General features: G+C 40.1%; 2 protein-coding genes across 3 annotated transcripts in view; both read right to left on the reverse strand.

The window, feature by feature from the left end:
* LOC134211586 (DNA-binding protein D-ETS-3) overlaps positions 1-15,276 on the reverse strand; it is a 321,549-nt gene that overhangs the window by 256,720 nt on the left and 49,553 nt on the right. The window lies entirely within an intron of this gene.
* On the reverse strand, positions 9,322-13,361 carry LOC134215616 (angiopoietin-related protein 2-like). The gene is made up of 2 exons (XM_062694763.1): positions 12,387-13,361; positions 9,322-9,348 (listed from the first exon to the last, which is right to left on the reverse strand). Exons 1-2 carry the CDS (start codon positions 13,311-13,313, stop codon positions 9,322-9,324), a joined length of 954 nt encoding a protein of 317 aa, XP_062550747.1. The 5' UTR covers positions 13,314-13,361.

Consider the following 15,276-nt stretch of genomic DNA (forward strand, 5'->3'; position numbering starts at 1 on the left):
AAAAGCCTAGATTTTCTCGGCATTAAGCGAGATTTGACGCGTCGTTTTCCGAAAACTGATTTCCATCAGGTAAATCGGAACAAACTACGCATAACCGCACCTACATACAAGGATGCAAACGAAATCGCTAAAGACAAGGCCTACAATGTTGAATTGAATATTTGGTTTATGTCCCCTCGCGAGAGGTCGAAATCGAAGGTGTGATCAACGCAGCGAGCCTGACTTGCAAGGATGTACTTGCGGGAAAAGGCCGCTTAAAGAATGCAATGGAGTCTACTGTGGATATTCTGGATTGCAAGGAGTTGCATTCAGCTGCCATGGTAGATGGTAAAAGAGTGTATTCTAAGTCAGGTTTGCTTCGGGTGACGTTCGCCGGTTCGATTCTCCCAAAATATGTAGATATTGAAAATATGTTATTTCCGGTACGTCTTTTTGTGCCGAGGGTGTTCAATTGTACCAACTGCAAACAGTTGGGGCACACTGCCGAGTTTTGCGACAACAAGCCCCGTTGTGGCAAATGTTTTGAAAAGCATAGGGAGGAGTCCTGTCAACAACAAGCTACAAAGTGCGCTTATTGTGGCATGGATCCTCCCCATGGTTTGCAAGAATACCCTGTGTACAAAAAGCGCACCCAAAAAGTGAAGCGCTCGTTGGTACAGCGCTCCAAGCAGTCATATGCGGAAATGGTTAAGTCGCAAGACACATCCGCCACAACCACCGCCACGGCTGCTATTTCAGCTGCCGTTCGAGTAAGTGATTACTACGATTCCATTGCCAATGATGAATTGAACTCCGACGTAGCTAATATGGATGATTCTTCGGAGGTACACGTGCCCGAAAATAGGAAGCAACCGTCTTCCCCGGGATCGCGCCGTAAGAGAACAAAAGTCATCCATAAAAGCTTGCCAAAATCTGAAGGTAATGGAGGATTATTTAAAATCCCGAAGCAATCTGTCTTCACTGCTCCTTTGGATCCTAATTGCAGCAAGACATTCCCGCCATTGCCTAAAACCGATGTTTCCAAGAAACATCCGGTTAGGAGAATCAATGAAAGAAAAAATGCAATTCGCACTTCCAGAAAAAATATTCCGTCCAAGCGAGGATTGATCTCCTTTAAGGACCTCGTGGACCGTTTTTTGAATTTGTTCAATATTCCGAATTCATTGAGGCCAATCATTGACCTCTTTATACCAACTCGGAAGGCTCGGAAGGGATTTTTGAACAGGCTCGACAGCCTCATTTTAAAAGGCTCGGAAGCCTACTCTAAAGAGGGTTGGAATCCTCCTTTCTAGAGGCCCGGAAATCTTCTTTTAAGCTTTCTTCTGTAAACTTCCTTTTTTTCTTTTCTCCTTCTTTTAAAAGGCTCGGAAAGCTTTTTTCAAAAGGCTCGGAAGGCCTCTTTCAAGAGCTTCGAAGCCCTCTCGAAAGCCTCGGAAGCCTCCTTTCAAGAGCCTCGGAAGCCTCCTTTCAAGAGGCTCGGAAGCCTCCTTTCAAGAGGCTCGGAAGCCTCCTTTCAAGAGGCTCGGAAGCCTCCTGTCAAGAGGCTCGGAAGCCTCCTTTCAAGAGGCTCGGAAGCCTCCTTTCAAGAGGCTCAGAAGCCTCCTTTCAAGAGGCTCAGAAGCCTCCTTTCAAGAGGCTCAGAAGCCTCCTTTCAAGAGGCTCAGAAGCCTCCTTCCAAGAGGCTCAGAAGCCTCCTTTCAAGAGGCTCAGAAGCCTCCTTTCAAGAGGCTCAGAAGCCTCCTTTCAAGAGGCTCAGAAGCCTCCTTTCAAGAGGCTCGGAAGCCTCCTTTCAAGAGGCTCGGAAGCCTCCTTTCAAGAGGCTCGGAAGCCTCCTTTCAAGAGGCTCGGAAGCCTCCTTTCAAGAGGCTCGGAAGCCTCCTTTCAAGAGGCTCGGAAGCCTCCTTTCAAGAAGTTTGGAAGCCTCCTTTCAAGAGGATTCTTTTTTTTTTATTTATTTATTTGCTAAATAATATACATAAATGATAACAGTTTACATCATTCTTTGGTTTGTTTCTAACAAACATTCAAATATTTGCCGAACTGATTTCTGAAAATTTCTTTGTTACTCCAACGCAATTCTCTTATACCTTTTTTGAAGACAAATAAACTACACTTTGGAAAGTATTTACAAACATACGCGTAATAATGACAGACTAACCATAAAGCGGATCTTTGACGAGCACATTTCATTTTTTTTTTATTGTCTTTATTAATGAGGTTTTCGGCCCTTGACCGGTTCACCTCATAGTAGCACATTTCATATTCATCTCACTTATAACTATAGGCCTTTTCATGTGACACTGCCGAGACTGCACTTGTTTACAACCGCTGAACAGGCCTGCAAGTCCGAAGCTGTCACTTTCATAGAAGAACTGTCAATTGACGATGAAATCAGCTGTTTTTAAACGTCTCGTGAAAAGGCCCATATTGTGTCGCTTGCACTGTAAACCTGACAATACTCTTTAATGAGTAAAAAGTATACATAATTTGCCGGTATATAGAGCTGTCAAAAAAATGGGTATTTTATTATTTTCAATAATGGGGATTTTTTATCCATTTTCCTGTACCAATCATTTACCCATTAATGAGTGAAAAACTTCTTAGAAGCCACAGTATTCAATTCAGTTTCTGTCGAGCGGGACTTGTGTGGCTTCATTTTAAAATTCTCAAAAACCATCATAAGAGCTTTGAAATAAATAATATATTCAAATACGGTAAGTTTTGAACTTTGATACCGTTTGTACCGTTCTAATGGAAAAATATTCATCTTAAATTTTAGTTTGCGCTAGAAGCATTATCTTGGCCACAAAATGCAATGAAGATTTGCTTTGCTCTGAATCGGAAAGGGCTTATCGGCAACAAGCGTTCCATATTTGTGTGATAATGAATTTCATGTAACAGGGTAGCGAATTCCCACACGCAACGGAACCGGGATGGAGCTTTATCCTGCGACACACCGGTCCCGAATTTCTGTCCACGCAAACGTTGGACCCAATACAAACAGATCCCTGTTCTTCATCACCACCGTATCTCGATGACCACCAGCATCTCCGACAGCGTCGTCGAAAGCATGAAGCTCATCTGGAACTGGAAAGTCAAATCCTTTGGCATCGAAACAAATCGACATCGCCAAATGTGGTCAACTGCGAATTTTCATCTTCATTAAGTCTTTATTCTTTTGTTTTTTCTCTATAAGTAAATAAATAAAATTTGATTGGTCAACATTTTCTCCGTTTTTTAAACATTATCATCATTGATTGAAAATTTTACTTGATCTGCTTAATAAACACTAATGAGAAAATGAGTGAAATTTACTCAGCTCTGCATGTTTCCTAAATCCGAAAATGGGTAAAAATTACACTTTGATTTGACGTATACGCGTTTTACTCATTAATGAGTAAAGGCCATTTACTCTTTTAATGAGTTGAACTATTTAACTTCATAATGGGTACTTTTTTACCCATTAAAGAGTACTTTGGTGGCACAGTGTGTAACATCTATATACATTCTATACCGTATTATTGATTCTACCCAGTTTCTATAATCGGAAGCCTCCTTTCAAGAAGCTAAATTGACAGTAAGGACGTGACCAGCAGCGTTCTTGGTCATGAATTAGAAACTCCGAAGCAAGTGTACAATAAGAATAATTTTTTTGTATCCCAAGAATATTATTTATTTGATTAGCTGTGCATATTTGTTGTATCTCGGCCAATCATTATTAGCAACTAAGATGTGTACAGTTAATCAAGCTAAGCTCTTCTTTGACTATTTCCACAATATGTAAGGAACATTATTGAAGATTTGTGGACATTTCTAGATCTTCGCATGAAATTTGAAAAAAAAGCCAGGACGGGTTGAAAGATCATTAAAATTGCTGAAAGTTCTTTACTTATGATTGCTTTTAGCTCATACTGACCATAACAGCTGTTCTCATATGCCAAGGACACACAGACAATAGCTCAGTTCGTCGAGCTGATTGTATATAAGACTGTGCTGCCGCTAACCGCACATCTGTATATGGTAAAACAGAAAAAGTGAAATCCGAATTGCGTACGTAAAACCAATTTAATCAAAATTCCGCGGAAAAAAAATTAAAATTCCGTTTTGTTTCGAAAAATTTCGAATCAAATGAACCTTGGTTTCGTTTCGTTTCGAAATTTCGAAAGTGAATCCATATTTCGTTTCGATTCGATCCGAATCAACATAGACATTGTAAATTTCGTTTCGTTTCGTTTCGTTAGGAAAAAGTGTGTTATCGCATACCCTTAAGGGTGACATCTGAAGTACCATCGAGTGGTTATCATCAGTGAAAGCAGCTTTTAAGCCATAATTTTAGGCGAGACGAATTTTGATCAAAGTACAAATCAAGACAAAATTTTCAAAACGACTTATCTGCTTTTGTAAACAAAGATTCAAACGACGATTTGACGAATCTGATAGCTCTCCCACGCAAACCAACACCACCAATAGGTAGGTGAAGGTTTCCACTACCTGTTGATGGTATTTGTTTGCGTGGGAGAGCTATCAGATTCGTCAAATCGTCGTTTGAATCTTTGTTTACAAAAGAAGATAAGTCGTTTTGAAAATTTTGTCTTGAAATGATTCGCTTGGTGATGGCAGATAGTTTCCGTCGATAGCAGAATCACGAGCGCGTGCCAGAGAGAGAGACGCTACAGAAAATTATTCGCATGGATCGCAGCAGTAGCAGTGAAGCGAATTTTCTCCTCAAGATTATAATTTGAGTAGGTAGTCTGCTGCTTGTTTTAGGTTTTATTTCCATCCATGCGAATGCATTTTTGCGGCTTTTCCTTCTGATGCGCACTCGTGATTTTGCTGCCGACGGCAACTTTCTGCTATTACTAAGCGATTATGAGTTGTCTCGGCTAAACCTTCGCTTCCGTAAAATTATGTTAAGTAGGTATCAGTTAACCGCACTAGAACCGATTGATTTCCAATAATTCACCTTCCCAGTCACAAACATTAACAAAACCAAATCAGAATTTTGAGAAAACTTCACTTGGCTGCCATTGGCACTGATGCCATCCATGCGAATAAATATTTGTAGCATCTCCCTCCGACGCGCGTTTGTGATTCTTTGCCCTACATCACGCATCGAAGCCGAACGCCACGGGTAAACATTGGGCTGCTTCAAGACGGTAAACTAATCCAAGATTGCGTGCAGCAGCTGAAAGTGACACTTCCAACGGAAGAGCAGCTAGGCACGCACAGCTTCTCTTGAAGATGGCTTGAGAGATATTCTATCCGCCATTGCATTGGAAGCACTGCTGCCACTGTGCTGCGCACGCACGGTAGCCCCAGACAAAGGGCGAACGATGCACGATACAAACGGGCGCTGAGTAGACAAAATTCGATTCATGCGTTCTAAAACCTTAAACATCTCCCGCGCAATAAAAAATAGCAGTTTTCTGCAAGTTGGAAGTTGGAAGAAAGCTCAGCAATATATTTACCAGCAAAGACAATAAAATTAATTAAGATTGTAAACGCATAATGTGTTGTAGAAGCAAAGCCATATATAAGTGCGGCCTGCACTTACTGTACGTACTATACGATGGCTTCATTTATTAGGGACCCTAGATTTTATACATCAATGCCCGAGTTACTTTTACTGACATTGCTAAACGTTCCTATGTGATTCACATATGACTAGGTACCAGAGGATTGAGCACATATTTTGTGTTGAAACTGTAATTCTACTAACGTGAACATCATTAACTTAATTAACAGATTTAGTCAACTGATTTAAAATGATTTTTTCATTGTTAAACTATAAAAATTAATTATAATCAATTATTTTTCAAATAGTTCTGCTGTAGACTCAAGTGTTGAAAAAATGTGAAATTTCACAAAAATCTGCAAATAATTTTATGTTTGAATATTTTTTCAAGTTCTTCAATGCTTATCTTCGGAGCTACTTGTGTGAAAAATCTGCGACTTTTATTTTGCACAACTCTGCATACAATGAATACACGTGTCTAAGATGTACTGTACGGATCGTAAATTACGTAAATATCCGTACAGTGATTAGCCAGAAACAATGGATGTTCTTAGTAAGTGTCATCTTTAGAACTATCGAATTATTTGCATTGCACTACACAGTTAAATGTTCCAGCCGGAAGGTTTGATATTTTGAAGTGCTACTTCAAGTCATTAACTACGGTTTGTGCGTTTTGGTGCTAATACTTTCGGCTATCATCGGTCTCTTTCCTATAAGACTATTTATGATATATCTTTCATGTGGATTCCCACATCGCTTTGGATCCAGCGTAAGACAATATTCTCGGCTGCTGCAAGTTGAATTATGGGACTCGCCCTGCATCAAATAACAAGCAAGGATTGAAGAAATAAAAATAAGTAAATAATGATGAAAATAACCAGACTTACCAAAAGTGTGTTTGACCTGTTGTACTACATATCCTTTCTCTATCAAAAATACGAGAAAAACAACAACACCAAGTAAATTGATATCTTATTATTATGTTACTACAAAAATGTTCTAGTATATTATTATCATGTTACAAAGGATTGTTATGTCCATCAAAATAGAACTCAAGGTGAATTTGTCCAGATTCCAAACCATTTCAAGCTTCACGAATCAACATTCTCGAATACTTAAGTCCGTCGTATGTGTTTTTGAAATTGTACCAGGTGATCGATCTCTGATTGTTTTCGGTCATGAAGCGCCCATTCAGATTGCTGCAATTCACAAAAAGAATACCGAACTGTTTTCAATGTCTTCTTCTTATTGGCATTACATCCCCACACTGGGACAGAGCCGCCTCGCAGCTTAGTGTTCATTTAGCACTTCCACAGTTATTAACTGCGAGGTTTCTAAGCCAGGTTACCATTTTTGCATTCGTATATCATGAGGCTAGCACGATGATACTTTTATGCCCAGGGAAGTCGAGACAATTTCCAATCCGAAAATTGCCTAGACCGGCATCGAGAATCGAACTCAGCCACCCTCAGCATGGTCTTGCTTTGTAGCCGCGCGTTTAACCGCACGGCTAAGGAGGGCCCCCAATGTAACTTTCAATGTAACTAATAAAAACAACTTACCTATATGTACTGCACCCACCGTACCACCATGCTCCTGAACAAACTACAGCACAGTTCGCGGAATATTTATTGTGTAGCTTGCTGCTGCGCCAGGAAATCACCCATTGCGCATTATTGCACTCGGCGAAGGTATCGCCTTACTCGGATCACTGTTGGACTCTGACTGAGAGAGAACGATGCTTGGCTGCTTGCTCGTCACCAACACCAAGACGGCATAAACAGCATATAATATAGAGTGGTATACAACAGGGCTGTCTCGCCCCACACATCCCCCTTTCTCTCCAGCTTTTTTTTATTAGTCTCTTGCAATTATAACTTGTCCTTGTTCTCCTCTTTATTGTAAAGGTATTATTGAGCTTATATTTAATTAAAAACTCGGTAAAAATACCACTATAAAGATTTATTTGTCGAAGGCACAATTCAAAGGCCAAGGAAATCGAAAACCATTTTCTACGGAATATTGTGTTATATTCAGGCAACGAACAGATATTTCCGGTTTGAATAGATGAAGCTTCCTCTAACGGTTGTTCATTCATTTATTTAGTTTACATCTAAACAGATAACACTGAATCAACAATTTGACGCCACAATGCACGGTTCGAGGCCGCATCTCTCCATCCTCGGATACGCCCCACGCTCGCCAAGTCGTTCTGCACCTGGTCTGCCCATCTCGCTCGCTGCGCTCCATGCCGTCTCGTACCTGCCGGATCGGAAGCGAACACCATCTTTGCAGGGTTGCTGTCCGGCATTCATGCAACATGACCTGCCATCGTACCCTTGCGGATTTAGCTACCTTCTGGATACTGGGTTCGCCGTAGAGCTGGGCGAGCTCGTGACCACACAACGTCTTCTTGCACACCATCAAAGATGGTCATAAGCACCCGTCTCTCGTATAATCAGAGTGCTTGCAAGTCCCCCTCGAGCATTGTCCATGTTTCATATCCGTAGAGGACAACCGGTCTTATCAGCGTCTTGTACATGTCACATGGTGGTGCGGTGGTGAATCTTTTTTGACCACAGTTTCTTCTGTGGCCCGTATTAGGCCCGACTATCATCTGCGCCTTCGTATTTCACGACTAACATTGTTATCAGCCGTTAGCAATAATCCAAGGTAGACGAATACCTCGACCACCTCGAAGGTATCCCCGTCTATCGTAACACTGCTTCCCAGGCGGACCCTGTCGTACTTTGTCTACGATGCATTCACCACCAGTCCAACTTTTGTTGCTTCACGTTTCAGGCGGGTGTACAGTTCTGCCACCTTTGTTCGGCCGACAATGTCCATGTCACCCGCGAAACAAATAAATTGACTGGATCTGTCGTCGCTGGTATTGAATCCGTAGATCTGCAGTCAAACAAAGTACGCGAACACAATAACCGCCCTAGTTTCAGCTCCGAACTTCTTCTGAAACGAACTTTCTCTCGGAGTTTGATCTGTCAAACTAAATGATGCCTTTTTTAGTACAATTTTATGAGAATCTAGCGCACTTCGTCCGAAGTTGGGTTTCTAGCCTATATCTTGCATGCTATGATGGCATAAACACCAGCTATCTCGCATCGACAAAACACGCTAGCAGTGCACCACTATCTTGTGCATCTTCGCATTCGTTCAAAAGCCTTCATTCCTTACACAAGCAAAGTTATCGGCCACGTATAGATAAGCAAACTCTGCATTTATTATCCGCTCTTTTTTTCCGTTATTCAATCACACGCACATTCTCTAAAAATAGTGATCGACATCACTATATGTGCCATATTCCGAGTACTGATCAAATTTGACACGATATTTTAGGGAGCATCAGAGCTAGCGAAGTATCAAATTCTTTTTTATATGAAATTGTATCTGAATGATAAATACATCTCAAGACAAGACTGATCACCATCGATGCAAACTCATGGTACAGCTACATTGTCTTCTTTTATGTCTTTTCCTGTCATGTACATCGTTTTCCAGGTGGTCATGACTGTAGCAGGTTTCCTCTATCTTGTCGTTCCGTGTCAAAGCACCAATTCCGACACAAAAACAAAACAAAACGATACTATTCTATTCTATTCTGTAGTGTGCTCATAACATGTAAGGGAAGGTAATGATAATGATAATTACTTCTGCGTCATACGCAGCTAGTCGTGGGATCAATCCCAAGTTCAATTCTCCTACTTTTTACTCTCCATATATTTCTCATGTTTTAGCAATCGCTAAGATTAGAAATAGACTGAATACCGGTTCCATCTTCTATTCTTTATCTACAACTTGACTAATTCTAGCCGTAACTGTTAGAAATCGAAAAGAGCAAAAGGAAGCTCGTTTTGGCATCCATTCCAACCTGTTAATCAAGATGAGCTTCTTCCATAGAACCTATCCCCTAGATTCTAATAATATTCTCGTGACGAGTGCAGAAGTGTTCTTGGTTTACAATGTGGCGAGTGACTGCATCTTTTATCAATTCCTTTACATCTACGGTAGCCCGAAAGGACGTGGCCAGCGCCGTTTGTTCCCAGACAACCACCCATCGCATAAGAATGTACGATTAAAATCGTTTACCGATCCAAATTTCATCAAAATCGCATTGTGGTGCGAAGCTCATCAGTTTATTTATCAACTTTCCCGCACAGTAGGCTATTTTGCGAGTTTATTCCAGCTTCATATGTTAACATCGCATATTTCTGCAAACAAACTCAAACGAAATCGGATTATCTGTCAAACAGAGTTTGTTATCACAAACTACATCGCAATGTATAACGAACAAACTCGCATAAAAATCGTGCATATCGCATACACTGCCGTTCAACGTCGGATTAGAAATACACATATATCGCCTCCACTTTTGTACGCAAAAAGCGTTTTCGCGACTGGTAAGCGATGAAATTTGTGTGCATAGGCATCGCATAATAGAAAAACAATTCTATTATGCATGCATTCTGGTTGTCTGGGTTAACCCCCCTAGAGCTTTTGAACTGAGCACATTGAGGTTCTCAGTGCAAATCTCATGCCCTAGCCATTGGTTCTCTATGCAATTGAGATTGTTCTGATAAAACACGGAGTAGCAACTACGACATGTAAGGTTATCATGCTCAGGCTCTACTTTGTTAATGCAGTGTTCTTCTCATAAGACAAGAACCTCGACTAATTCTATTCGTTTTTGGAGCGAAACATCGTGATTTCGCATGAATTAAAACTCAAGCATAATCCATTTCTTCAAATTTGCGAGCAAGTTTTCCAAAACATTAGGACTCCAATATTAAGATCTGGGCAGGTCTCTGGGTATTATTTTAGCACCATGGTTGGAGATACATCCAATGTTATTCCTGACATTCGATATTAGCTGCACCAAGTTGGGGTCTTTAGTTAGCCTTGTGATTGAATTGCTAAACATTACTTTATTTTGCAATTTGAAATCGAGGCTCTTCAAAAGCGTCATTGCGGCATCCACAACTTCAATATTACTTTCTTACAACGTGCCTTTACAGTTTTTTTTAATTCGCATTTTTTTATTCGGTGGTTCAGTAGAACCATGCTACAATAAGCTGAATTTGCAGGTTATTATGTTGTAGTTGTGTTTTGTTTTATCACCAACATCGATTTGGCACTTATGGTACTGGTACTTTGGCTGCTAGGCTGAGGTAAACTAGATATTTGATACGTGACCAGGTGAGTCATTGGTAATCTTGAACTAAGCTTAGATTACGCAAGTGAATTGAGCAAGTCGCTTGACTTGAACATCTAAACTCCTCCGTTCAACTCATTTGCACGAAAAGAAAGTTGAACATGTTCAACCTTTGGTAAGTCAAATGAAATTTTACTGAAATGATCAAATTACCTTGTCAAAACCTCGGGTAAAACATAGCATGATACTTTAGAATCAATGCCCCATTGTTGTTTCCTCAGAATCTTGCTTTGTGTTTTCTAGTGCTTTTAACACACCATTGTGTTTTTCGTCATCAAACCATTTCAACTATGAACGGACCTTTCAAATCGCCCACGACATGCTTTGAACTGTGTTCCAACTCGCAAACCTTCAGCTATTCAATTTATCTGGCTATCATCATAACTCCCATATCATCTTTATTTGGCGGTCTTCCCAACACGCCATTACGGTTCTCAAGACACGTAAAAAATCTCAACTTTTCTTGGCGGTCCACCTAACACGACATTTCAGTTCTTTCACACGCAAATCATTCAAGCTTCACTTAGCGAGCTTACCAATACGCCATTATGGTCCTTAAAACACGCTAATCATCAACCGTCTAAGACGAGTTGAGTAACTCCATTTAATCCCACCAATTATTTCGATATCTTTGCAGATACGTATTTCGACCACAACTGTGTGATCGTCTTCAGTGTCTCGTACTTGACTCGACGACGCTAATCATTTCATATTTTCTTGGCGGTCCTCCTAACACGCCATTGCGGTCCTCAAAACTCGCAAAACAATTTATCTTTTCTTGGCGGTCCTCCAAACTCGCCATTGCGGTCCTCAAAACTCGCCAATCATTTCATCTTTTCTTGGCGGTCCTCCAAACACGCCATTGCGGTCCTCAAAACTCGCAAAACAATTAATCTTTTCTTGGTGGTCCTCCAAACTCGCCATTGCGGTCCTCAAAACTCGCCAATCATTTCATATTTTCTTGGCGGTCCTCCAAACACGCCATTGCGGTCCTCAAAACTCGCAAAACAATTCATCTTTTCTTGGCGTTCCTCCAAACTCGCCATTGCGGTCCTCAAAACTCGCCAATCATTTCATCTTTTCTTGGCGGTCCTTCAAACACGCCATTGCGGTCCTCAAAACTCGCAAAACAATTAATCTTTTCTTCGCGGTCCTCCAAACTCGCCAATCATTTCATCTTTTTTTTGGCCAAACGCCATTGCGGTACTCAAGAGACACGCAAACAATTTCGAATCTTCTCCGTTTTACTTACTTACGCAACCGCGTCTCTCCCAATTTCGTGCACCGGTCCCTACGTAAACACTGCAAAAAGCAAACATCCTTCTTGGTTCAGGAATTTTCCTTTTCTTCTGGGTTTGCGCAGTGGGTGATTTCCATGACGCAGTATTTTTATCAGACACATTAGTTTTAACATTATTCCACTTGATACTAACAAAAAAATGAGCAGTAAAACCTGCCACTGTCGCCAAATGTGTAGCTTGCTGCTGCGCCAGGAAATCACCCATTGCGCATTATTGCACTCGGCGAAGGTATCGCCTTACTCGGATCACTGTTGGACTCTGACTGAGAGAGAACGATGCTTGGCTGCTTGCTCGTCACCAACACCAAGACGGCATAAACAGCATATAATATAGAGTGGTATACAACAGGGCTGTCTCGCCCCACATATTTATCATTGTCATTATCCATTGTGGTAAACATATTTCCTTTGTGGGTAGTCAAAGAATCTCCCGCCGTTCCACTGTACGATCCCAGAGTTTTCAAAGAGTACTTCTCCGATGAATCGCCTATCTCGAATCCAGCATACCTTGCATATTTGTATTGACCACTGAAATCTTCCAACTCAACCAGCAAATGATGCTTTTTATTTTTGGTCAGTTTATGTAATCGTTCGAGACCTATCCAGAATTCTTTATCAACCTCGCCAAAGCCGTTTTTATAGTCCGTCCAGTTTCGATAAAACTCCACGGAACCGTCAAAACGGTGTTGAATGGCTAACCAACCGCCACCAAATTTCGTTTGCTCACAGTATCCAACAAATAGTTTCTCAGCAGGGGAAGGCTGAATCATATATTTTCCCGATATCTTACTCGGCTCTGCCTTACACGACTCAAATGGTCCACTCGCCCTATAATGTTGTAAATCGAGCAGCATGCGCACATTATCTGACGGATCTTTGACCGGTTTTAGCTTGAACAACTCATTCCGTAAAACTTCGTGATTGGAGCAGCTTACTTGCTGTTGTAGAATCTTCCAGGATTGTCCCAAAACCGATGTAAAATTTTGACCAATCGCTTGCTCCATTCTGGTCATTGTCCATGACATATCCTCGTGGGTTTTCTCCAGGAGGGCTTGGTTCTGCGTGGTTTGCTCATTTTGTTCCTTAAGCTCGAATTCGAGCTCCAGCAGCTTGTATTCGATGTAATCCATTTTCTTCAAAAGCATTTGATATCCAAGATTATCACTGTTTGCATTGATGCTTGGGGTGGATAGTACGGATTTCACAGTTGTCTCTTCTCCAGATACCACTTGTTGCACATAAAAGAGGCCTGTTAGCATTAGATACCACATTTTTAGTCTTGTTTTGTGTTCTTGTGACTTGGTACTGTTCTGTTTATGTGAAAGTTGGCAACTGACTGAAACTGTAACTTGGATGCTAATATTTATGTAAACCAATTGATTCACGCACTGCTATCGTTGCTTGTGTGAAATCAAAATCGTTTCCATTTTATGGATACAATATGTGTATGATGGGAATGTTTTATTTTAACAGTAGTTTTCAGTATTGTGTGGTCGCCATAAGTTTTATCAAAAGAGCTAAAAAACTACTTATACATGAACACTTTATTGTGTCATGCAGGTTGATGTTGACCCCAGTCATCCTTGCAAAGGCGTAGAATCGCCAATTTGGATATGAGGAGTTCGATGTTTACGGGTGGGCAACATTCTCAGCTCCCTGGGCAAAGTTTAATCATTGTACTTGTCACATCATCATCATCATCAATCACCAATACTTGTCACACAAGATATTTATATTCATGCAATAGGCGGGCATAGAGAAGCCAATTAATAACGGTGGAAATGCAATTAGAGAATACTAAGTTAAAAAAGCAGGAAAAGTTCAGTTGAAATGTAAAGCCATTGAAGAAGAAGAAAATAGTTAGCCAACATTACAGTATTTTTTTCAGCTCAACTGCAAATGCAGAAAAGTGAAGATCTGATTATCACCAAAATTTACAGAAATAAAGGTATATAAAAATGCAGGAAATATCATTGTAAGAAAGCTTAAAAGTGATTTTCATGACCCTTGAAACCTGTTATTTTTTTAAGTTTATTGCAACATCAAACTATCTAATTTTTCGAAACAATGCTGTACCCCTTCATATCGAAAGAAATACGAAACGTCTTGAGAATAGAAACAAGTGAACCATTAAAGATAAGAAAGAGCAATAATAAAATGAATACAAAGGGCTATATTACAATGTAATATCGATACACCCGAAGGTTCCTAATTTTTTTCAAGGCACGACCCATTTCACAAATTTGAACCATCTTGAAATTTAAAGAAATTGTTCCGTTTCTCGTCACAGGCTACCATATGTGTCTTATTCAAGAGTAAAAAATACGAAACTTTCTAGAAGATATAGAAGAGATGGAAGAAATAAAGTCATCATAGTCATAGTAATTTCCAAATTTTAGAAAATTATTTAGAGCTTTTTAGTGAAAATTCTTCACTTATCATAAGACGAGTTAGTACTATCCCATGGAATTCAACTACTTGATTGAAACATTACAGATGCGTATCTCGATCTCAATAGTAAAACCGTTTTCAGTGTATCGTACTTGACAGGTCTTGGTCGACTAGCCACGTACTACAGTATGCAATGGGGAAACCACTAAAGAACTACCACTAGAATGCTAGAAATTGAAGGACTACCAACAGTCATAAAACTATTTCGTGGATGTACACGAAGGTCTAGAAATATCCCGCAACGACGACGCCTTAACAGACTTTCAAGACTCGACTACTACGATGAAAGCGTTAGAAGTGAAGATTCGCCCTGATTGTTCTTAACCAACATCATGCTGACTTTATTTTGGACTCTAAAACTGCCATTTGTGGGGAACAATGAAACTGCACAATACATTTTTGACAAGTCTGTAATCTAAGGTTTGAATTAAATTAATCATTTTAAAAACAATTAAAATTTCTATTTAAAATATTTATGAAGATTTTTGTGTAACAGAATCTTGATATCCATTGTGGAAAAATGAAGCGTTACACACTGCAATCGTCATTCCTACATGAACAACAAATACCCAAATACTGTGAGTATGAGAATATCTTTAGATGCAATTTAACGAACTCCGAAAAGATTCGAGGTAGGTTAAGTAGTGTAAACTGGCCAATAGTTTGAAGATATGAAGAAAATGTCGAAACAGCTGGTAAAACTTTAAAGATTATTATCTGAAATAATTTCACAAGAAACTCTTCAAAACTAAAACGACGTCATGGCAGTAATTAAGTGAATAA

The sequence above is a fragment of the Armigeres subalbatus genome, chromosome 2 (assembly GCF_024139115.2).
Source record: "Armigeres subalbatus isolate Guangzhou_Male chromosome 2, GZ_Asu_2, whole genome shotgun sequence".
NCBI classification, from domain to species: Eukaryota; Metazoa; Arthropoda; class Insecta; order Diptera; family Culicidae; genus Armigeres; species Armigeres subalbatus.

Coding starts and splice junctions, on each gene's coding strand:
- LOC134215616 (XM_062694763.1), bottom strand. CDS start 13,313: ATGTGGTATCTAATGCTAACAGGCCTCTTTTATGTGCAACAAGTGGTA. Junction 9,349..12,386: donor TGGGGCGAGACAGCCCTGTT/GTATACCACTCT, acceptor GATTTCTAACAG/TTACGGCTAGAATTAGTCAA.